This window comes from Ascaphus truei, chromosome 12, assembly GCF_040206685.1.
Source record: "Ascaphus truei isolate aAscTru1 chromosome 12, aAscTru1.hap1, whole genome shotgun sequence".
Classification (NCBI taxonomy): domain Eukaryota; kingdom Metazoa; phylum Chordata; class Amphibia; order Anura; family Ascaphidae; genus Ascaphus; species Ascaphus truei.
Window position 1 is genome coordinate 18326175 of NC_134494.1, and position 24978 is coordinate 18351152.

Sequence of the window (24978 nt, forward strand, 5' to 3'; positions counted from 1 at the left end):
ATTGAGCTATCTTCTATATGAAAGAGAGCTAAGGATCAAATAAGTTCTGACATTTGACAACAGCTACTGTAGGTAGGCCCAAATGGCTCTAATCTGCAGTCAAATTCTATGTTTCTAAATATGGGCCTGTGTCTCTGATGCTCTGACACACTCCTGGTTGCAAGTTCATAGCAGGTTGCTTCCCTTCTATGAAATAGGTTGTACTTGCAGTGCCTCTTTAGGTCACCCACCATAGTGCTTAGGTTGCAAACCCTTGAGGAGAGGGGTTTCCGTCTGCCTGTGAATTAAGTAGAAATAGCCATGTTAGTCCAGTTTCGTAGTGCAGAGTAAATGAGTACAGTACTTCAGTTTTAGGCCGCGGCCCCGCTGGTTCTGACCGCGCTCATGCTTGAGAGCGGTGACGTCACCAGCTCTACAAGCATGAGCGCTGGGTGTCTTAGCTATTTCGCAAGCACGCGCGGGTGGGGGGGGGGGGGGTGTTGCAGGCAAGCTGAGCGCGCTTCGAAATCTTTTTATGTTTTGTTTATCTAAGCGCCAAGCATGTGTGAGCGTTTGTGCCCGTGCACCACGAGCGCGCCCGGACGGGACAATTTAAATTGCCGAAACTAAACTCGGTCAGCACGCTCCGCGCGGTCAGCACGCTCCGCGCTAGCGTGGCCGCAGCCTTAGGTGATGGCTTGTTTTATTTGCACTAATAAATGATATACAGGCAAGACAAGCTTTCAAGAGTTTTCTCTCTTCCTCAGGTCATGCAATTCTGACTGCAATTTCAATTAACAATACAGTCTTTGTAAATCTCAAACCACCAGACAGATGTATTTGCTACTGTCTTTAAATGCCATGGTGGAATTGCTGCAGTGACCCCCGTACGACCCGTTCGTTAAGCAAGGTCAAGTAATGAATTATGTTTCTGCTGATTAGATTAATCATTCCATTGTCTACTAGAATGCAAGCAAAGAGAGAATTGTTTTTAAATCTAGAGATTTAGCTGAGAACCTATTTTCTGATTCCACTTGCTGGTCCATATAAATACCCCACCTTTTGCTCCCTTTATCTCATTGCCTAAGTGGTTGACAAATCACCAAAAAATCTACTCGCCACACAAAAAAAATCTACTCGCCACCTAGTACCAAATGTGTGGTGTTTGGGCCAATATTTACTCACCCGGGGGTTAAATCCACTCGCCCGGGGGAACACTGTATATATATATATATATATATATATATATATATATATATATATATATATATATATATATATATATATATATATATATATATATATATATATATATATATATATATATATATATATATATAATATATATACACATACATATATATATATATATATATATATGTGTGACAGAAAATATAGACAGCGCCCTTCACACACTACACCTAAATTGCTGCAGCCTTGACAGATGTGGCAAGGATTTGCACCAGGCAGATATGCCCAATAAACAGTGGTGTGAAAATAACTAAATGTATCCTGGCAGGAAAAACTAAAAATGACTATTTAATAAAAACACAAAAACAAAAAGAAGTGTGCATAACATATAAAAAAGAAAAAAAGCAATAAAAAAGATATATTGCCAATGATAGTAAGTAAAAATGACACTGAGTGTCACTGGGACTTAACTAAAAAATGCAAATATAAAAATGGGTTCATGTGATAAGCAATAAAAAAAAAATTACACAAATATGAGCCCATAAATGCAGTGAATATTAAAAATACTTAAGTCCACATGTATCCATGATAAGTTGATTTGCAAAAGGTCCAGGCTGCTTCTTCTTGGGCTCACCGAACTCCCACAGTACCTATTAGAGAAAAAGAGAAAAGAAGCGCCCGATCCTTGTGTAAAATCAGATGAATAATGTTTAATACATCATGGACAAGACAAATGCACACTTACAATTTGTCTGATAAAATAAAGCATGTTATGGGACCTGCCCATGCACCAACTGAGGACTCCTCGGTCTCTTCTTTGTGTGTGAGTGTCAGTATTGGCTCCAAAAAGGATGTTGCTGTCAGCTGCTGTCTCCAGGGGAGTAATCCTTGGTGTTTGTAAGCATTCAATCTCCACATGCGGCCGCCATTAGCCTTTCTTCTCACACTTGAAACCGGAAAAGAATCTTCAGGCAAGTCCTTGCTTCCTCACACTGGTGCATGGAGCTGCCCTGTCACTGCCAGATATCCCTACGCGTTTCTTCCGACTCTGATGAAGTATGAGGATGTTATAGGTGGTGCACTTAAGTGTAGGGTTACCTGCCGAGCGCTCCTGCACTTGGACCCGCAGACAATCTTCGCAAAGGCTCCGCAGACGTGATGCCTTCCGCGACGTTTCTCCGGGGCGATCCCACCCGGATAGATATGACAGTCTCTGCACTTGCAGAGAGTGATCCCCTGCAATCACTGACCAGGATACTACTTTTCCTGGCTGGACCCTCGCTTGTCTGGGTTCTACAGGACCCTGTCCCTATCTAAGGGGAGTCCCTGTAGCAACCACAAGCTGGTGATTTGGGGCCTAGCTGGGGCCTAAGGGGGATGTCTGGCCTAGTGCATGAGCCACTGGCTCCATACACATACCCACCCTCCCCTGTCTGTGACCCAGCTCCAATTAACTCACTGCAGCACACAACAATGTATCCTTTCCTGCAGGGGAAGCTCTAAGCCCTATTGGCTGCTGTTGCATCACATGTGCTCCAGCCCCTGGGGCTGCTGGGAGTTATAGTTCCCCAGGGGCCTCTTTAACATTAGGACCGCGTGCGCTATGGGTACTGCGCATGCGCAACATCTTAATGGCCGCCACGAACTGCGCATGCGTGAGCTGGCCCTGCGCTACGGAGCGCCTCTGCTGCCCCTTCTCCCTCACAGTAATGGCCATCGCATCTGTGCATGCGCAACCCTTTGCATGCGCGGACACAACCAAGATGGCGACGCCCTGCCTCTGACGCCCCCGCAGCAGCAGCCCCCACCGGAGCGAGGGTAAAGGGACCAGGGGGGACCCTGCTACATACACACACACTGTTTGGCAGAAGTTTGTATTCACAGCACCCAACAGTTACTATCTATTGAAGTAATTAGGTCTCTGCCGCCCATTATCAGAGGGAATAATGTATGTTCTCAGGATAATATTGACATGCTCCAAATGCAATTGTATAAAAGCATTTGCTGGAGACGCAGTATATATGTATATATATCTATATCTAGCCCACTATATTACGCTCCTAACTCTCTATTGCTTGATCTAACCTTTCCCTATAAACCCTATCTAACTTTATCCAATTACTTCAGATAACTGCTCCTTATTACGCCTTAGCAACTCCTATATATCTATAAAATGCCTAACTAACTCCTATTACTCCATATAACTGCTCCATATAATTAGCTCTGACTCCTATTGTATATAACCACTCTCTATAACTCCTCCTATTGCTCCATATAACCGCTCTCTATAACTCCTCCTATTACTCCATATAACACCTCCCTATAACTCCTGCTATTTCACCATATAACCTCCCTATAACTCCTCCTATTGCTCCATATAACCTCTCCCTATAACTCCTCCCATTGCTCACTATAACTCCTCCTATTGCTCCATATACCTCCTCCCTATAACTCCTCCTATTGCTCCATATAACCCCTCCATATAACTCCTCCTATTGCTCCATATAACCCCTCCCTATAACTCCTCCTATTGCTCCATATAACCCCTCCCTATAACTCCTCCTATTGCTCCATATAACCCCTCCCTATAACTCCTCCTATTGCTCCATATAACCCCTCCCTATAACTCCTCCTATTGCTCCATATAACCTCTCCCTATAACTCCTCCCATTGCTCACTATAACTCCTCCTATTGCTCCATATACCTCCTCCCTATAACTCCTCCTATTGCTCCATATAACCCCTCCATATAACTCCTCCTATTGCTCCATATAACCCCTCCCTATAACTCCTCCTATTGCTCCATATAACCCCTCCCTATAACTCCTCCTATTGCTCCATATAACCCCTCCCTATAACTCCTCCTATTGCTCCATATAACCCCTCCCTATAACTCCTCCTATTGCTCCATATAACCTCTCCCTATAACTCCTCCTATTGCTCCATATAACCTCTCCCTATAACTCCTCCTATTGCTCCATATAACCCCTCCCTATAACTCCTCCTATTGCTCCATATAACCCCTCCCTATAACTCCTCCTATTGCTCCATATAACCCCTCCCTATAACTCCTCCTATTGCTCCATATAACCCCTCCCTATAACTCCTCCTATTGCTCCATATAACCCCTCCCTATAACTCCTCCTATTGCTCCATATAACCCCTCCCTATAACTCCTCCTATTGCTCCATATAACCCCTCCCTATAACTCCTCCTATTGCTCCATATAACCCCTCCCTGTAACTCCTCCTATTGCTCCATATAACCGCTCCCTATAACTCCTCCTATTGCTCCATATAACCGCTCCCTATAACTCCTCCTATTGCTCCATATAACCGCTCCCTATAACTCCTATTGCTCCATATAACCTCTCCCTATAACTCCTCCTATTGCTCCATATAACCCCTCCCTATAACTCCTCCTATTGCTCCATATAACCGCTCCCTGTAACTCCTCCTATTGTTCCATATAACCGCTCCCTGTAACTCCTCCAATTGTTCCATATAACCGCTCCCTATAACTCCTCCTATTACTCCATATAACCGCTCCCTATAACTTCTCCTATTGCTGCATATAACCTCTCCCTATAACTCCTCCTATTGCACCATATAACCTTTCCCTATAACTCCTCCTATTGCCCCATATAACCGCTCCCTTTAACTCCTCCTATTGCTCCATATAACTGCTCCCTATAACTCCTCCTATTGCTGCATATAACCCCTCCCTATAACTCCTCCTATTGCTCCATATACAATCTCCCTATAACTCCTCCTATTGCACCATATAACCTCTCCCTATAACTCCTCCTATTGCTCCATATAACTCCTCCTATTGCTGTATATAACCCCTCCCTATAACTCCTCCTATTGCTGCATATAACCCCTCCCTATAACTCCTCCTATTGCCCCATATAACCGCTCCCTATAACTCCTATTGCTCCATATAACTGCTCCCTATAACTCCTCCTATTGCTGCATATAACCCCTCCCTATAACTCCTCCAATTGCCTCCATATAACCTCTCCCTATAACTCCTCCTATTGCTTAATATAACCTCTCCCTATAACTCCTCCTATTGCCCCACATAACCTCTCCCAATAACTCCTCCTATTGCTCCATTTAACCGCTCCCTATAACTCCTCCTATTGCTGTATATAACCTCTCCTTATAACTCCTCCTATTGCTCCATATAACCTCTCCCTATAACTCCTATTGCTCCATATAACCTCTCCTTATAACTCCTCCTATTGCTCCATATAACCTCTCCCTATAACTCCTCCTATTGTTTCATATAACCCCTCTTTTACTTCCTCTAATGATCCATGTAACTGCTCTTCAAATCGCTGTCCTGCTAGTATCGGGGAGTGACACCGTGATGCCACGATGCAACCGCTATAAACGATTATCTTTTTTTTTTTTTTTTTCATTTGTAAAGCGCCAACATGTTCCTCAGCGCAGTACAATTGGGGAGGAACGGAATTATATAACTTGCATAGATCGCATGATATACCAAATAAGGACAATCCGATCCAAAAGGTAATGAGGGCCCCGCTCGGGAGATCTTGCCATCTAAACCCTTACTGTCTTCATTGCGCAGAACTCTAGTTTAAAAAAAAAAAATCTATATACAACCTGCACAGTGACCTAGGAATTACCTAATCTGGCAGGATTTCCAGCTTTCGGAGTTGACCCCGACGGATGTTTCGGCAGGCCGTGATATCAGGGTTTCCCGTTGTTTGTTTTTGCTGAGAAGGAGTATTTGCTGACACACATTTTGCTGCTTCTAGACTTCATGCACACATTAACCCCTTCAGTGCGGCAGGGGCCTGCAAATGCAGTGTCTAGAACTCGTTTAGGAATGTCTTGATATATTTATGCTCTTTTTTTTTTCCTTCTCCGAAAAATGTAATTTACCTGCGATCATCTGGCCACTCGTCCACCGCAGGGCCCCGACGCGGGAAAAGCCCTGGCTGGCTGGATAACCACATGGGAAGTTGAGGTGTTACGCATCCTTCTGGTTCATGGGGCAATCGGCGTCGTGGTTGATGCCCGAGTGGTTTTTCAGCAATAATCCTGGGCACTGGACTAGCGGCTTTTTTTTCGCCGTGGGTGGAGAAAGAGAACCCGCTCCCTCTCCTTCCTTGGTTATTTTACTACATAGAGATTCACAATAATGTATACACATTTTGAAACAATGTATTTTTCTTTCTTCTTGCATTGAATACACAAAACTTTGCCAAGTACACAACTAAATATTTGAAAAGGACACACAATGTTAATATTATGTAAAATGTTCAAAATGTCCACTACAGGCATACCCCGGTTTAAGGACACTCACTTTAAGTACACTCGCGAGTAAGGACATGTCGCCCAATAGGCAAACGGCAGTTCACACATGCGCCTGTCGGCACGTCCTGAACAGCAATACCGGCTCCCTACCTGTACCGAAGCTGTGCGCAAGCGGGTGTGACTATAGAGCCTGTTACAAATGCGTTATTTACATCAGTTATGCACATATGTCGATTACAGAACAGTACATGCATCGATAAAGTGAAGCACTACCTTTTTTCCACTTAAGTACATTTTCGCTGTACATACATGCTCTGGACCCATTGAGTACGTTAATGCGGGGTATGCCTGTAGTTGCTCCCAAACATGACCAATGACCGTGATTTAAAGTGTGTATACATTATGAATCACTGCGTAAGTGAATAGATAATGGCAGGGTTGCAGACCTGTCTGAGACATGTGAATGTGCTCACAAGTGATATTTGTATTTATTGAATAGATTGTGTGTGTGTGTGTATACACACATGCGCGCACACATATATTTGGGGGGGGGGGGGTGATTGAGTGTCTGGGACTGCAGGCCTCTTGCCCTGTGTGGTTTCATCTATCACTAACATTTGAAGTCTAAAAGCCTCTTTCTCATTCCCTTTCAGGTAAAAGCAAAGAAGCTGAAATCAAGAGGATAAACAAGGAGCTGGCAAACATTCGCTCCAAATTTAAAGGTAAGCGCACCTGTCTGGGCTCTGCTGGGTAAACAATCGGGCGTACAAAAATACACATAAAGACATCCCCCGAAAAAGGATTTTCTCTCTCTTTTGTATTCCCAAAATGTAGAGGAATATAAGTTGATGCCCGGTGGGCTGCAGAGTAAAAAAAGAAAAACTATGATCGAAGGGTGACATTTTAATAAGTGTCACAAGTTGCAAAACTTGCTTTGCAAGGCATTGCAGGCTGCTCTAGCACTGACGTAGGCTAATTAGAATTATTATGTGGAAACGAGGCTTATGGTGGACATATTTTAATATCTAATGTAATTTAACATTATACATTTAGAAACATCAAAAGTATATATGTAGGTATAAGGCTAAGGCCCGCTGCCGGCGGCGCGTGCAATTCACTGTCGGGAGCAGGAGCTGGGGGCTGGGACGTGGTTTGAGCGGAGGGCCCTCGTGCTGTCCCCCCCCAACCTGTCCTTTCCTCCCCGTAGCCGCCTCCCTTCCCTCCTCATTGGCTGACTGCTGCACCACGTGATGCGTCAGCGCTTCTGATCACCAGAAGCTTGCAGCATCGGCCGGCTGACGCATCACAGCACGCAGTCAGCCACGTCTGAAGGAGCCAGCGGACACCTCCAGACTGGAGGAAAGGAGCTGGTGGCCCGCTGCGGTGCGTGCGCCGCCGGACGCAGCGGGACCAAAGCCTAAAAGTATAATTCTAAATTATTGTTGTGAGTAAGGCTGCGTCCAGGGTGAATGGAGCTGGGCGGAGGCGTGCTGAGGGAAAGCGGGTGCTTTCCCTGGCCTTAGACCGCGCGTCGTCCGGGGGCGTGTCCGGGGGGGGGGGGGGGAGCTGTGATGTCACGGAGCTGGTTCGCCCTCATTGGGCGAACCGCTTGAGCGCTTGAATTTAACATTTTTCTAAGACTTACACTTCCGCACGCTTGCGGAAGCGTAAGCGAGCCCCTGCTAAAGCCGCTCTCATTGCGGCTGCAGCAGCACGGGTCAGCGCATAAGCACTGATCATGCCTAAGGCTGCTCTTATAGTGCCGGCGACGCGATGTCGCGGCAAAACAAATGTATTGCCGGCGTTGCGTGCGCTTATAGTAGAAGCGGCGCGACGGCTTGGCCGCGATCGATCGAAGTCAAGTCAGTTTGATTTTTCCAGCGACCGCAGCGTGACGTCGCCGGCAGCGAGGGCTAAGCTTACTGGCTGTGCTGTGCTGAAAAGCTGTGTAATACGGCAGGCATACGTTTATAGGTCTCCATGTTAAAATGGACATGAAGCAAAAGGTGACTGTGTGCTCATTTTCATGTCTTTACCCAGAATTACCCTGGCTGCAGTGCAAGCATTGTATGCTAGGATAGCGGTGCGCTAACCTTTTGAGCTGCGGCCCCCTTCCTTCGCGCGCCCCATCTCCCAATGTCTCCATGTCAAATAACGTTGCGGGTCATGTCACGTGACCCCACCGCGTCGCCTAAGACCCGGCTGTCAGCAGGTAAGTGAGTTACAGAGGCCTCGCGCCTCCCCCGGCATTTAATTGAAATGCCATAGGGAAGAGCACGTGGCCTCTGTAACCGCCTGCGCCCCCATAGAAATTCTCCTGCCCCCCAGTTTGCGCACCTCTGTGCTTGGAAATACTGGCAAAAAACAGGCTTGCAGACCTGTCTGACATGTGAAAGTGCTCACAACGTGGTATTTTTATTTACCGTAATTTTGTTACAAATGTGACTCACTAGTACATATTCTGGTAAATGATGATGCTTTAATCCCAGGGCGATCCTCCTATTTCCTTTCGAAATATTGTATTTTCAGCAGTATTAGTATGCGTCTCCCAGAATACTTCCTGTAACGGCAGGATATGCCTAGATAGCAGTTCCTTTTGTGTTCTACAAACAATACTGTATATAACAGGCTGTGCCCATGTCTGCTGGGCAAAGCCTCTCCAATGATCTTCCAAGTACATCGGTTGCAAGCCTCTCTACTCCACGCGGCTCCAGCAAATTGTGTCCGTGTGTCCGTGTGTCCGTGTGTCCGTGTGTCCGTGTGCACCTCTCTTAGGCCTCGGGCATGGTGCCTCGGGCCGCGCTGATGCGCGCTCCTGCTCTGCCTCGCCTGCTCAAGCAGGAGCATTTTTGCGTCCTGGCAGGCGAGGCAGTGAGCGCGCTTTGGGGGCGTGGCGGGAGGCGGGGCTAGTCCCTCGCTCCCATTGGCTGTTTCACGTGACCGCTCCTCCGCTCCCCTCAGCGCCGAAATTCAAACAAGCCTGTCTCCTCAATTTCTGAGCCTGCGGAAGCGGCTGCTAAAGCCGCGCTGATCACAGATGCTGGGGGTAAGTGCATCTGCTCAGCGCGGCTCACCACGGCCTGCTGTACTATGTCCCAGGCCTTAGGGCTGTTATATACTGCATGCGGCCCTATGCGCGCGTGTGCGTGTGTGATTTAATTATTAAAAAAAAAAACATTGGTAAAAATAAAAAATGTATTAGATTTGTGCAGACACAAATACATACATGCATACATATATACATACATTCAGAGCCGGTAGCAGCACGAAAAGATGATTTTCCTCATCTTCGCCGCTGTCTGTCGGCTCCCTGCCGTGCGCGCGTGCGGCCCTTCTATAGAAAGGCTGACTAACGTCAGCCAACTAAAATTCTGCGCGCGCGCATGGCGTAACACGCGCCCGGCACTATAGAACGTGACTTATGTTACGTGTCTGATTTAAGTTGTTGAGAATCTTGCAGCTTGCAGCAGGAGCTTCTGTGTTTCTAGCCCTGGCCATAAGCTTCTTCAGAGAACCGTGCGCCCAAAATGATGTTTTATTTTTGATGAATAAGATTACAGATGGACTTAAGGTTTAAGATTTAAGACGTAAAAAAAAAAAAACCAACATATACAACATTGCACGGTTATTCTTATTGGCATATTTTTGGGGCCATGAAATGAGGTGTATTGGATATGTAGATGTTGGGTGACTAGTGAGATCTATACAGTATCTATTTATTCTGACATTGCTGGATGTGCAAAGCTACTACAGAATGAGTCGTGTCTGCTCCTCCACTGTTGCCATGGTGTTTTAATCTCTAGTCATGAACCAATAATGTCAAATCTGGAGCTACAGTAGGAAAACCTGATATAAACCCATTCACTTCTAGAGGGGCCAAAAACACACTACTTTGGATCAAGGTCCATTAGTAAATTAGTGTGTGTGTGTGTGTGTGTGTGTGTGTGTGTGTGTGTATATATATATATATATATTTACATATTTATATTATTATTACTATGACATGCAAATGAGCACACAGTAATATTTCCATTTGCTATATGCTTTACGGTGGAGGTTTTTTTTTGTCACTATTTTTACCCACCATAACTTAACTATCTCTCTCGATATAGATATCTATTCTTTCTCTCTCGCTTTCTCTCTCGCTTTCGCTCTCGCTTTCTCGATCTCGCTTTCTCTTTCTCGATCTCGCTTTCTCGATCTCGCTTTCTCGATCTCGCTTTCTCGATCTCGCTTTCTCGATCTCGCTTTCTCGATCTCGCTTTCTCGATCTCGCTTTCTCGATCTCGCTTTCTCGATCTCGCTTTCTCGATCTCGCTTTCTCGATCTCGCTTTCTCGATCTCGCTTTCTCGATCTCGCTTTCTCGATCTCGATCTCGCTTTCTCTTTCTCGATCTCGCTTTCTCTTTCTCGATCTCGCTTTCTCTTTCTCGATCTCGCTTTCTCGATCTCGCTTTCTCTTTCTCGATCTCGCTTTCTCTTTCTCGATCTCGCTTTCTCTTTCTCGATCTCGCTTTCTCTTTCTCGATCTCGCTTTCTCTTTCTCGATCTCGCTTTCTCTCTCGATCTCGCTTTCTCTTTCTCGATCTCGCTTTCTCTTTCTCGATCTCGCTTTCTCTTTCTCGATCTCGCTTTCTCTTTCTCGATCTCGCTTTCTCTTTCTCGATCTCGCTTTCTCTTTCTCGATCTCTCTTTCTCTTTCTCGATCTCGCTTTCTCTTTCTCGATCTCGCTTTCTCTTTCTCGATCTCGCTTTCTCTTTCTCTCTCTCGCTTTCTCTTTCTCTCTCTCGCTTTCTCTTTCTCTCTCTCGCTTTCTCTTTCTCTCTCTCGCTTTCTCTTTCTCTCTCTCGCTTTCTCTTTCTCTCTCTCGCTTTCTCTTTCTCTCTCTCGCTTTCTCTTTCTCTCTCGCTTTCTCTCTCTCGTGCAGAATAAATGAGTTCTTCAGTATTAGGTGATACCTTTTTTATTTGGACTAACAATTTGTCATAGGACAAGCTTTCGAGAGTTTTCTTCTCTTCCTCAGGTCAGCAATACTGATATACTTCCTCCCAAACCTGGCCCTACTACCTCCTTCCACATTACTGTTGGAAGTACGATCATTCACCCAGTAGCCCAAGCACGCTGCCTAGGGGTCACGCTCGACTCCTCTCTCACATTCGCTCCTCACATTCAAAACATATCTAAATCCTGTTGCTTTTTCCTCCGCAATATAACAAAGATACGCCCTGTCCTCTGTTGCTCGACTGCTATAACTTTGACTCAGGCCCTCATTCTCTCCCGCCGCGATTACTGTAACCTCCTGCTGCCTTCCTGCCTCTCACCTGTCTCCCCTACAATCTATCCTAAACGCTGCTATCAAATCGCGCATCTCGCACTCAATTCTCCTCCTCACTTTTAAAGCTTTACACTCTTCTGCTCCTACTTATACCTCAGCCCTAATTTCTTACTATGCACCACCCCGACTCTTGCGTTCTGCTCAAGGATGTCTTCTCTCTACCCCTTTGTAGCTAAAGCCCTCTCCCGCCTTAAACCTTTCTCACTTTCTGCCCCACACCTCTGGAATGCCCTTCCCCTCAATACCCGACTTGCACCCTCTCTATCCACCTTTAAGGTCCACCTTAAGACACACTTGCTTAAAGAAACATATGAGTAACACCGCGGCTAATACTATACACGATACATAAACCTTGGCCCCTTGCAGACGCACTTACCTGAATGCCTTCCTACTGTCTCTGTATGTTCTCCCCACCAAATAGATTGTAAGCTCCCCGGAGCAGGGAGTCCTCTTCCGAAATGTTACTTTTATGTCTGAAGCACAAATTCCCATGATCTGTTATTTGTATTATTTGTTATTTATATGATTGTCACGTGTATTACAAAAGCGCTATGTACACTAATGGCGCTATATAAATAGGAAAAAGGGGGGAAGGAAAATACAAAATGAATGTGTCTCCTAAAAGAATTCACTATACTGCACACCTACTTAATATAAAATTTAACTTTTAATATAATTACATAAAACATATGTTACCAAATCGTTGTGTATTGTGCATTAAAAATAAATTAAATTATCAGAACTATATATAAATAGACATACATACATACAAATGTTTCTATGACTAAGACAGACAGGGATTGGAAAAGAAAAAAAAAGGAAGAATGTAGAACAGAGAGATGTATATGAGGTGGGGTGGGGAAGGCACTGGAAGGGTGTTAAAACAGAGATAAGGAAGGTGAGAATTGGGGATGGGGACTGTACATCCACAGCAGCACAAAGGGGGAAGAGGAAGCTTGGGGTGTGGGGGAGAATGTATAGGATGGCACAATGGCTAGGAGGACCATTACAACAAATTATTATAGTGTGTGAGAAACCCCATGTCTGCATTAAGTCCACTTGTTTTGGTGACAGTCTCATCATTCTGAGTTCAGATGTTTTCCGTTCTTGGGCGCGTTTGAACATTCCATTGAGGATTTAGATTTTTAAATCACTTATGGAATGATCTGGCTGTGAGAAATTATGTCCCACAGGTGAGCAGTATCTTCCTTCTTCGTGGTGTAGTATAGAGTGTCTGTGCATATTCATTCTGCCTTGCAGTTTTTGGCTGGTTTCCCCAATGTAGCATCCCTGGTCACATTTGTTGCACTGAATCATATAAACCACGTTCCTTGATGTGCAGCTGTATGCATCTGTTTTGAAGCTACGTCATGTTGCTAACGCCGGCACTATAAGCGCAGCCTTACATGGTTTTTGTTTGCTGTCACTATGTTTTATTTTCAGTGTTTTTCAACAGGGCTTCCTACGACCCTTGGGTTCCCCGGGCATCCCTAATTGGTTCCCTGCAATGTTTAGGTCATTGGTAACTTGTACCAAATACAGAAGAACATACAATGCATCAGATCTTAGACACACTTAGAGAGGGTTGGGGTTCCTTACAATGCATCTGATCTCAGATGCGCTATTAGAGAGGGTTGGGGTTCCTTACAATGCATTTGATCTCAGACGCGCTATTAGAGAGGGTTGGGGTTCCTTACAATGCATATGAGGGCTGACGTTCTTCAGAATGTCACAATATAATTATAGGGTTCCTTAACTCAGAGGTGCACAAACAGGGGGGCGCGCCCCTCGGGGGGGAGCGCTAGATTTTTCTGTGGGGGTGCGGGTGTTTGCAGAGGCCCCACGCTCTTCCCCCAGGCATTTAAATTAAATGACGGGGGCTGCATGAGGCCTCAAACCTACTTACAGGGTTTCAGCTGGAGTGTTGTGCCGCGTCAAATGACCCCGCGACATCATATGACGTCGCGTTGCCATGGCAGGGCCGCCAACAGTGGGGGACAAAGGGCACTGGCGTCCGGGCCCCGTGGGTCAGGGGGGCCCAGCCGCCCGGTAATTTAATATATATTTTAAAAAAAAACTGCACCTGGCCGGTGCTGGTCTCCCTATCGGCAGCGCTGGAAGTGAAGTGGCTTAAGCTTCCGGCGGGAGAGGGAAGCCCGGCGCGCACGGGAGCAGCATTGGAACAGGTGCCTGCAGCGGGCCCGCGGCAACTGCGGTGATCAGCCGCCGAGCCCCCCCACAGCACCAACCAGCACCATCACCGTCACCCCCCCTCCCCTCGCAGCACCGTCACTCCCCCTCCCCTCACAGCACCGTCACCCCCCCTCCCCTCACAGCACCGTCATCCCCCCCCCTCGCAGGACCGGGCCCCCCCGCAGCACAGGATCCCCTCGCCTCACCTCCGCAGCACAGGATCCCCCCGCCTCACCTCCGCAGCACAGGATCCCCCCGCCTCACCTCCGCAGCACAGGATCCCCCCGCCTCACCTCCGCAGCACAGGATCCCCCCGCCTCACCTCCGCAGCACAGGATCCCCCCGCCTCACCTCCGCAGCACAGGATCCCCCCGCCTCACCTCCGCAGCACAGGGCCCCCCCGCCTCACCTCTGCAGCACAGGGCCCCCCCGCCTCACCTCCGCAGCACAGGGCCCCCCCGCCGCAGTACAGGGCCCCCCCGCTGCAGCACAGGATCCCCCCGCCTCACCTCCGCAGCACAGGGCCCCCCCGCCTCACCTCCGCAGCACAGGGCCCCCCCGCCGCAGTACAGGGCAGTCCCGCAGCAGCGCAGGGACGTGTGTGTCCCCCTCACCCCCCCCCCCCCCCCGCTGCACCGGGCCATCCCACCAGCCCCAGCAGCATCAGGGCCCGCAGCCATCTAGCCCACCCTCCCCCGCAGCACCACCGGCAACCCCCTCCCAACCCCCTCCCAATCCCCTCCCAATACGTGCGTGTGTGTGTATGTGCGTGCGTGTGTACGTGCGTGTGTACGTGCGTGTGTACGTGCGTGTGTACGTGCGTGTGTACGTGCGTGTACGTGCGTGTGTACGTGTGTGTACGTGTGTGTGTGTGTGCGTGCGTACGTGCGTGTGTGCGCGCGCGCATATATACATATATACATATATATTGTGTGTGTGTGTATAAACACACACACATTCCCAGTAAGGTGTGTGTTTATATATGTATTTTTTTTTTAATATGTATTTGGGGATGGGAAGTTTTTTGATATATATCTTGTTGGGGGGGAGGGAATGAGTGAGCTTGGGGTAATTGACGGAGGGAGAGGATAGAGGGGGTGAGTGAGAAAAGAGGGGGTAAGGCTGTGTCCATAGAGCCTCAGCCCGCGCTCCTCCACGCTGACGCTGAGGCTCGCCTGCCCGGTCAGCCGCGATCCCATGGACTGGCAGGCGAGCCAGCGTGCGCCATCGGGAGGTGGGGGGAGGCGGGGCAGTGACGTCGCTGGGCCAATAGCCCGCGACGCACCGATGTCAACGTCATGGCGTTGACGTCACGGCGCCGTGACGTTGACGCTGCTTTGCTGTGATTGGAGGTTTTCAGCCGACAGCGCGCTGAAAAACAGCATTGGCTGTCGGCTGAAAAACCCAGCTCCTCAGCACGCCTGCGGACGCTCGCGTGAGCCCCCTCTCAAGACATCCTCATTGAGGATGCCGGGGCTCAGCGCGGAGCGTCCGCACGGCTCAGAGCTGCTTTTCCTTCCATGGACGCAGCCTAAGAGTGAGAAGCAGGGGAGAGAAATACATGCGAGGCGGGAGAGTGAGACGGAAGGGAGAGAAATACATGGGGAGGGGGCTCGTAAGGTGTGAAATGGCGGGGGGGCGGCAATACCGCCGACACGGGGGGGGGGGGGGGGGCTGGTCTAACAGTAAGGGGGGCACAAGTGGCTGCAGGAGCAGGCAGGGGGCGCAGCTCCAAAAGTTTCCGCTCCCCTGCCTTAACTTAAAGGGTAAAAACACACACACACACACACACATGATATGCTATAGCTTGTTCTATTTCCTTTTTGTATGGTTCTCCTAATACTATAGGTAGGGATTTCTGTAGGTATTTCATATGCTCGAGCCCTACCATCTGCCTGCTTCTTGCTCTGACGTGGCTTTGTATCTTGATTGCTTTTGTTTTGATAACGTTTTGTTTTTTTGTGGCTTTGATTTTTGCCTTGCAGCTCCACAGCTGTGTTTCCAGCTTCCTTCATTGTATTGTTATACATTGTATCGGTTTTCTTTCCTGTGGTTCTGCTGCTATTTCTCTTGTCCTCGGCTTTTCTCTGCTTCTGTTGCAAGTCCTCTGAAACTTTCTATCATTGCTGTGACTAAGTCATCGCATTGAAACATTTCTCACCGTTTCTGGTGTTTAGGTAGGTGTCTTGTGTTTGCTCATCTCTCTGTTCTTAAGAGGTTCTGTGGGGGTCAATACATTTATTATTATTATTGCAGTGGAATGCATTTAGAAAAATAAAGCTATTCTGCATGCACTGTACATTTTATTGTGCACCCCATGGGTGACCTTTATTTTCCTGCTATGAATTGATTTGTGTGTGTGTGTGTGTGTGTGTGTGTGTGTGTGTGTGTGTGTGTGTGTGTGTGTGTGTGTGTGTGTGTGTGTGTGTGTGTGTGTGTGTGTGTGTGTGTGTGTGTGTGTGTGTGTGTGTTAATAATGAATTAAATAATATTTTTAAAATAAGTTTCATAATAAAGATAATTTTTATTTAACTTTGACACATAAACACATACACACACATTCACACACACACACATTCATTCACACATATATTACAGCGCTGGTAGCAGCACAAATACACACACATACATTACAGCGCTGGTAGCAGCACAAATACACACACATACATTACAGCGCTGGTAGCAGCACAAATACACACACATACATTACAGCGCTGGTAGCAGCACAAATACACACACATACATTACAGCGCTGGTAGCAGCACAAATGCGTTCTTTTCCCCATCTTCCCCCCTCTCACTGCCGCGGCCACTATATAACAGCCCCTAGGCCAGCGCTGCGCAATCTTTCCTGCTCGCGTCCTCCCTCCTGCTTCCCTCTCTGCTCGCGCCCTTACCTCCTCTCCGGCGTCATGTGACGTCACTTTGCCATGCCAACGTGACACCACATAACCCCGCGGTGTCATTTGACGCCACGTTGCCATGACGATGCGTCGCCGAAGGTAAGTTAGTTGCAGAGGCCTCACGTGATCCCCTGGCATTAATTTAAATGCCTTGGGGGAATAGCGCTGGACCCCAGCAACCGCCCGCGCCCCCCAGAATAATTTTTTGCAACGCTGCCTTAGGCACTGTTTGTGTGTGTGTGTGTGTGTACATATTTTCCCAAAATGTATGTACTTTTATTTGTGTGTCTGTATACATGTATATTTATTTATATTTTGCGCATTGCTTTCTTTACGGGCAAGTTTATGGATGGTACTAGATTATGTAAGAATTTAGCATTTCTTTGAGTCAGCATTTCTTTCACAACGGTGGCCATATTTGAGACCCCCTTCAAAATAACTTTGCACTGTCCATGAACTCGGCTGCAAGGTTTGACAATAAATTGTGTGTGTGATGAGGATGAGAAGATGGAAAGTAAAGATGATTTCTATTAAGAAAGCATGTTTTGTGTTATTTAAAGTGCTGTAAGCCGGAGAGAGGGGGGGCGGGGGGGGGGAGATGGTGTCCACGGCTCATGTCAGGCTAATGTGTTGAGGGAGCAGAGAACAGGAATTGCAGAGGAAGGGGACAGAGGGGTGAGGGATGTGTGAGTACACAGAGGGAGCTGAGGCAGCAGAAATGAAGACAAAATCCACGGAGAGGTTCCTCAAAAAGCTAAAAACAGGAAAGGGTCAGAGACAATTAGTCCTTCCTTTTCAAAGTGAAAAGCGCTCAGTCATGCATCCTATTTAAGCCCTTTGCTGCTACAGGGTCCTGCAACACATTGCACAGCTTCGGCTTCTTCAGAAAAGAACTGGTTAACTTGGGAAAAATGAATATGCTTTCTTGTACCTATCGGTTTTATTCATGACGGCTTCATAATTACTGTACAAACAATGGGCAAAACAAGTTCACCTCTAGTTTTGGGGGCCGATGTACTGTCTTATTCGTCAGAAGACATTGGATAAAGACGGTCAACCTGCCAAAGCAGGTTCAACCTTTTCAGCGCCAGAGGGTCATCCCCAGCTCTGTGTCCACAGAGCCCCTCTCCCTGGCACTTCCTGAGCCTTTTGAGCAGTCCCCCCACCCCCTTAAGTGGTGTGGTATGCGATCTGGAGCGTCAATCGCATGCAGCCCCTTAAAAAAACTAGCACAGGACCGTGATGTATGGTGTACGTCATCGAGGCCCCTGTGGAGGCCCTTTTCGTGACGCACACCACGTCATTAGTGTACTGAAGGGGTTAACATGAAAGTAAAATATATATTTTTTTAACCTAGTCAATGTGCCACTGACCATGGTTCACTTTTGTCCTGGGAAACACTGGCCCTTTAAAGGTTCCACTCCTCCCCCCCCTCAAATAACATTTTAATGAACATGAATTTAACATAGAACTTCATGCAATGCCCTTCAAATCCGATTACCAACCTTATTTATTTATTTTTAAATTATGATCTGGCTTTTATTTACATTTTTATTTAAGATGCCCTGAAGCCTTCAGTTGAGTGCTCGCTCACATGGCAACTCCTGCTGTTTTCTTCTCATTACCTTCCTTCCATCAGGCAGCACAGAGATGTTTTCCTGGCGAACTGCACAAGATCTCATCGTTCAAAAATGCCTGACCTTCATCTTCTTAGATTAGTTGAGGGTTTTTGGCTCCTTGCTTAGCAATGAAATAAATAAATTAAATCGGCGAGCAGAGGAAAAATGTGAAGGTTGAAATCTGACACCCTGTACAGTATTGTGAAGAAATCTTTAAACAAGGATATCTTCCTCTTTAAGTGGCTCTTCATTCAGTGGGTGAATGATACCTCGGTTTGCGTGTATAAAAATGACACGAATGAAAATGTTTTGTCCTGGTACGAATGTATCAATCGACATGTTATAACTGCAAGTGTTTAAGCGTTTATAGTGTACAGTGTGATGAAGGGGGCGTGAAGGTCCATTTTGGATTGTGTGTGCGTGTCTTACTGTGTCTTCCCACACCCGCAGGAGACAAGGCTCTGGATGGCTACAGCAAGAAGAAATATGTGTGCAAGCTGCTATTTATCTTCCTGCTCGGCCATGATATCGACTTTGGCCACATGGAGGCAGTGAATCTGTTGAGCTCCAACAAGTACACAGAGAAGCAGATTGTGAGTCAGGCTTCCTCCTCCCTCGCCTCGGACACATGGAAGCAGCCTTCCTGCTCCTTGCTCTGGCCCCCTTCTCTTCTCTCTAATCTCCCTCGCCTTCCTCCTTGTTTTGAACTCCTCCTTCCTCTTCTCTGCACTCCCTAATCGTTCTATATAATGACTAGCTGCCCCACGATTGGGTAAACAGAAGGGCCCATGGAGTTTGCCTCTGCAGACTGACACAGTGACACATTGGGAAGATTGGTGACCCACTGAATTTGTCCTGGTCCCTACATTGTGACAGTGACATAAGATAGAGCGGGCCCCATTGGCCATTGAGTTTGTCCTTGCCACCGCAGTGTGACCGTGACATAGATGGGACATGTAACCTTTTAAGTCTCTCCTGACAATCTATCTTTAACCCAAGTACATATTTTGCCTCTTTGATCCTGAATGATCGCTCTGTTCAAGTTGAAGTGGGTAATGTTCTTCCCTTCTTCCCACAGGGTTACCTGTTCATCTCTGTGCTGGTGAACTCCAACAGTGAGCTCATTCGTCTTATCAACAACGCCATCAAGAATGACCTGTCCAGCCGTAACCCCACCTTCATGGGGTTGGCCTTGCATTGCATCGCTAATGTGGGCAGCCGAGAGATGGCCGAGGCCTTCGCTGGGGATATCCCGAGAGTGCTGGTGGCCGGGTAAGAACGGCTGGGGACGTTGACCAAGGAGCTAGCCCATGTCGGTTTTACACCTTCACTGCCTGAGAGGCTTTGGGTAAATCTTGGAATCTGTACCAAGAACGGTTTAGTTGTTGGTGGTGTTTCCTCTGGCATTGAAGGTTTTAACCTAATAATTCCTAGAATTACCTCAGTCCTTTTGGTCCATCTTCCCTTACCCTGCGTGCCTGATTACGTGAGCCCAGAATGTAGTGGCTGTCATGGGGGCACTCAAGGAGTTAAAATATACATATAATCTGCTGCAGAGAAAGATTGCATAGTAGCATGCAAATGAGCATCCAATGGAATCCCTAGAAAAAGGGCAACTTTACACGGCTTGCACAGCTCGGCCTGGTACAAGGAAACGTATAGTTGGTGGACTCACTCTGTGGCAGAGATGTCCTTTTGGACGCCTCAGGTTGAGCTTGGTCACTGATTGCATATTGTGAAGCTCGTAGTGGGTGAAAACCAGACACGTTATGGTGGCTGAAAAAGGAACAAAGACCCACCACTGTACAAAGTATGGAACAGCTAGAGAACCCATAAGTGACATGCATATACACTCATTGGTTCTCGATCTTTACTTTGTATGGTGGAGGGTATTTTGTAACACTTTTTTTTTTTAACCCACCGTAACCCAATTGTGTCAGCGCTCTGGTAAGCTTGCTGGACGAGCGACACTTACTTTTGAGTGCTGAGATTTGCCTCTTCTGATCTCCTTGGTGTGTGTGTCAGGGACACGATGGACAGCGTGAAACAGAGTGCCGCCCTCTGCCTGCTGCGTCTATACCGCACCTCCCCTGACCTTGTGCTCACCAGCGAGTGGACGTCACGAGTGGTGCATCTTCTTAATGACCAACACCTGGTAAGGAGGGCATGCCACATTGCTTTTTTTGGGGGGGGGGGAGATTACGGGGTTTATTCATATCTGCGAAGCGGCCTATTGGGGTTTTTTCAGACTAAATCTCCCGTTGACCATAATGGGATATTTTTGGTTGATCGTCCACTTAGGTGGATGTGGAAAAAGCCACTTAGTGTTCTTCTATCTCCCGCTGCTTAAACATTTCTTGCAGGATTAGTCTCCCCTTTTGGAAGCAACTTTGTTTCCCAGATAACTGTGGCAAAACCCTATGTCCCTCCTTCTGCAGTATAACACAGGGTCACGTGAAGAAGGGATCTGGCCCATTAAATCTATCCCGCTCACTGCAGGTTGACAGTGACAAAGACAGAAGGTACTTGTTACCCATTGAGCCTATCCCTCCCACTGCTGGGTAATGCTGAGACACAGAGCTGTTACTTAATATGCCCACATAGCAACACCATGATCACATCCTTGCACTGTAATTCTTCACTCCAAGGGCAGAGTCGTCCCTCTGGCAGTGAAGCGCGTTATCTGCATACTCTGGTTGACTTTACAGTCCTCGTGGCATAAAACCTACCTCACACCTCTTGTCTCTTTAGGGTGTGGTAACTGCTGCTACCAGTCTGATCACTACATTGGCACAGAAGAACCCTGAGGAGTTTAAAACATCCGTATCTTTGGCTGTATCCAGACTGAGCCGGGTAACCACACTGATTTATTTGTTTGGTTCAGTAACCTTTTGACGGGCCCTTTTTCTACTTCGATCCTTTGAAGCAACACTTGTTGTGAAATGCGTCAGGCCAGACGTTGTTCCCCACTTATAGTTATGTTTGATGTTTGTTGATATGGTTTGATTGATCAAATTAAAATATTTTGCACAACCTGGCAGTTTCACCATGCAATTGGCATTATTGCAGAATTTTAACCTGCACTAGTAGTACATTTCTTAAATGGCCATCACTTTTCCCTGTGTGTGTGTGTGTGTTTAACTTTTTTACGTTTTTCTTCGATTTCACTTTAAACAATTTGTTTTCATTATTATTGCTTTTTAGAATATTTGTGGCCTATGATATTGATATTGGACTGCTGAATGCTGTTGTCCTACAATGCAACATAAAAAAAAAAAATGAAGGATAGAGTTTGAGTTGGTACCCATAAGATTTTGCAACATATGACATAAACCAAAACTCTGTTGTCTTTTACTGGAGTACATTAGTCCCTTGTGATGCTGTATAATTGTGACATTCAGTAGTATAACTATGCACTTGTGATAGTCACCCCTCTGTGTTCTCATTATGGACTTAGAATAACACGTGAATATGTATTTTCATACTCAGATAGTCACGTCGGCCTCAACAGATCTTCAGGATTACACCTATTACTTTGTGCCCGCTCCCTGGCTGTCTGTGAAGCTGTTAAGGCTGTTACAGTGTTACCCTCCCCCAGGTAATATTGTGTGCCAAATATAGAAGCAAGTAACACATTAACTCTGAGACAGAACCAGTGACTTAGTGTGAGAAAAGGGTCAGACTCTGTTAATGAGACCAGGCACAGTGGGAAAGATGCAATGCTCTTCTGGTGACTTCAGGATTTGAAACCATCTATCACTGGTCATGAGAGTTCTTGTGCAGCAACAACTAGTGCGATACCCAAATTACTCGGCCTGATGTGGGAGAACGATGCCTGAGCATTGACAGCCAAAATGCTATTTATAGAAGCGGTAAAAGGCATACACACATAATCTTCCCGCTCAGCCTCTGCATATCGTAAATTTAAGCCCTAAGTCCTTCACTGCTGGCAGGACCTGCCACCACTAAGGTGTCATAGTGCCTCTGAAACCTCTCCTGTTTTCAGTATCTTTATGCTGTTTTCCTTTTCTGAGATGCAGAGCTACGATGAGCTTTGTTCCAGGGATGTGTTTCAAACTAAAATAGTTCATAAACGTTAGGTCATGAGGGAAGGGGGTCTTCTTCTGCTTGTGTGAACAAGGTTGCGTCATGAAACATATAAGCGGACAGCAGATAAGAACCATTTACTATGCCCTATCTATTGCTGCTTTAAAAGGCTAATCCATCCGATTTGAGCCTGCTGAAAAAATCCTCATGCAATGATGTAAAGTTTTATAAGAAGTGTGACTGCACGTTTTCAGCTACTTGCCATTCTGTATCAAAACCGCATTTATTCCATCGCAGCAACAAAATAACGAGACACTTGAATGTCAACATGCTTCAGTACTTAGTGATGCTGGCAATCTGTTTAGCCCCCTGAAAATGAACATGCTGAGGATCTCTACACACACCCAACCCCTGAAAATGAACATGCCACGCTATATAATTATGCTGATAATCTTTAGACCAGGCTGATGGTGAACTGTATCATGATGATGTTGGGTTTCTACACACACTTGCTCCAAGAAGATGAACATGATTTGCTGTACTACGATGCTTAGAACCTCCTCGCCATAGAACGCCATCCTCGCCCGCTCACATGATTTGTCTTTCTTCCAGAGGATGCTGCAGTCCGAGGCCGACTGACCGAGTGCCTGGAGACCATCCTGAACAAGGCCCAGGAGCCCCCTAAATCCAAAAAAGTGCAGCACTCCAATGCCAAGAACGCCGTGCTTTTTGAGGCCATCAGTCTGATCATTTACCATGACAGGTGAGACGTTCTTTCAGGGTATCTCCATCTTCCCAACTTAGTTGGATGAATTTCGGATTCCTTGATGGAGCAGCTCCCAGTTACACAATGAAGTTCAGTATCTCTGATACCTTCCTGGTGCCTCTGTATCAAACTGCTAATATTTGCCGCTTCATTTTGTACTGCTGTAAAATCTACGTGTTTTTTTTTTTTTTTACCCATTTACTTGGACACAGAGGGTAAAGCCACCTCAGATCTAGAATATTTAATCAAAGGCAGAGAGAGCGAAAAACAGTTAATGTTGATTCTCTCTTTTTTAAATTCATTATAGCATTATGATATGCATCTCCTCCCCTAACATCTCCTATGACCACTCCTTCTAACTCCTACTTTATTTGCTCCTTTTAACACTCCCCCTGTAACTGCTCCCTATATCTCCTCTTGCAATTGCTTCTATAACTGCTCCCTTTCTCTTCCCATACCCACCAATATAACTCTTACTGTAACTGCTTCGGTAACTGGGCCCTTTAGATCTTCCTCTACCCGTCCTTGTAACCATTTCCTAGAACAACTCCTCCCGTAACTGCTTCTATAAGTCATTCTATATTCATTACTCGATCGTTATGCAGCACCAAGAGTGCTTTCATTTATTGACATTGAGATGCAGTAGAAGACTACCACTAAGCCCCAACTTCACTTTAGAAGGGTTATTTCCATAGCTTGATGCATAGCCCCTTCATCTCTTCTCTCCTGCTCTTCAGTGAGCCCAACCTGTTGGTCCGAGCGTGTAACCAGCTTGGCCAGTTCCTGCAGCACCGTGAGACAAATCTGCGTTACTTGGCTCTAGAGAGCATGTGCACGCTGGCCAGTTCAGAGTTCTCACACGAGGCTGTCAAGACGCACATTGAAACGGTCATCAACGCGCTGAAGGTGAGAAGGGCCCTTCCTGCCTTCTAATGAAGCTAACTAGACAGGAGTGGTCAAAAGCCATACGCTCACACTGCACGTTTCAGGCGGGACCATACCACGGTTCCGCTGGAATCACCTTTTACACACGTTCAGAAATAGAGCATTCGGATAGGATCACATTGTTAAAACACAAAACTTGTATCCTCCGATCAGCTCTTGGAATGTTCTATTCATCTACAGTTTCAAACATGCCTATTGGTTTTAGAAATGGAGACCCTGATTTGTAATGAGTTAATGGCTTTGGTGGCATCTCCCTCTTTATGTGCTTGGAGGCTTTCTCACTGGCACGGTTCCTGGAAGCCACAAAAGCTCAGCTTGACCTTGAGGAATCCCATGCATGAGGCATAAGAGTACGGTGCCATTAACCCTGTTACATCGTTATATAGTATGAGGTTGAAATGAATAAATCTGTCCATAGAGTTCAACCTATGTTAAATACTTATCCTATATTTGTATTAAAGTATATTATTCAGAGCAAGGCCAATTTTATTACCCCCCCCCCCCTTTTTTATTTAAATTGTAGCCTTGACATGTTAACGTTTAAGTAGGTTGAAGAAACAGAACTACAATACAAAAATTGGGATACGTTTACTTTTTTCTTCTGGTGTCAGGAGTCGTCCGTCTTTAATTTATGATGCGATTTGTGACACTGAAGTAGTCCGAGAGGTTCCAGCATGTTGACAATCCCCACACATTCCTCAGGATTCTTATC

General features: G+C 46.5%; 1 protein-coding gene across 4 annotated transcripts in view; it reads left to right on the forward strand.

Annotated features, from left to right (window-relative positions):
- Positions 1 to 24978, forward strand: part of AP2A2 (adaptor related protein complex 2 subunit alpha 2) — a 57442-nt gene that overhangs the window by 16446 nt on the left and 16018 nt on the right. For all 4 annotated transcript variants that reach the window (XM_075566865.1, XM_075566866.1, XM_075566867.1 and 1 more), the window contains exons 2-9: positions 7112 to 7180; positions 18959 to 19101; positions 19587 to 19780; positions 20534 to 20663; positions 21260 to 21361; positions 21998 to 22106; positions 23168 to 23318; positions 24059 to 24227. In XM_075566865.1, the coding sequence (XP_075422980.1) occupies positions 7112 to 7180; positions 18959 to 19101; positions 19587 to 19780; positions 20534 to 20663; positions 21260 to 21361; positions 21998 to 22106; positions 23168 to 23318; positions 24059 to 24227 (1067 nt within the window). The remainder of the gene's footprint in view (positions 1 to 7111; positions 7181 to 18958; positions 19102 to 19586; positions 19781 to 20533; positions 20664 to 21259; positions 21362 to 21997; positions 22107 to 23167; positions 23319 to 24058; positions 24228 to 24978) is intronic.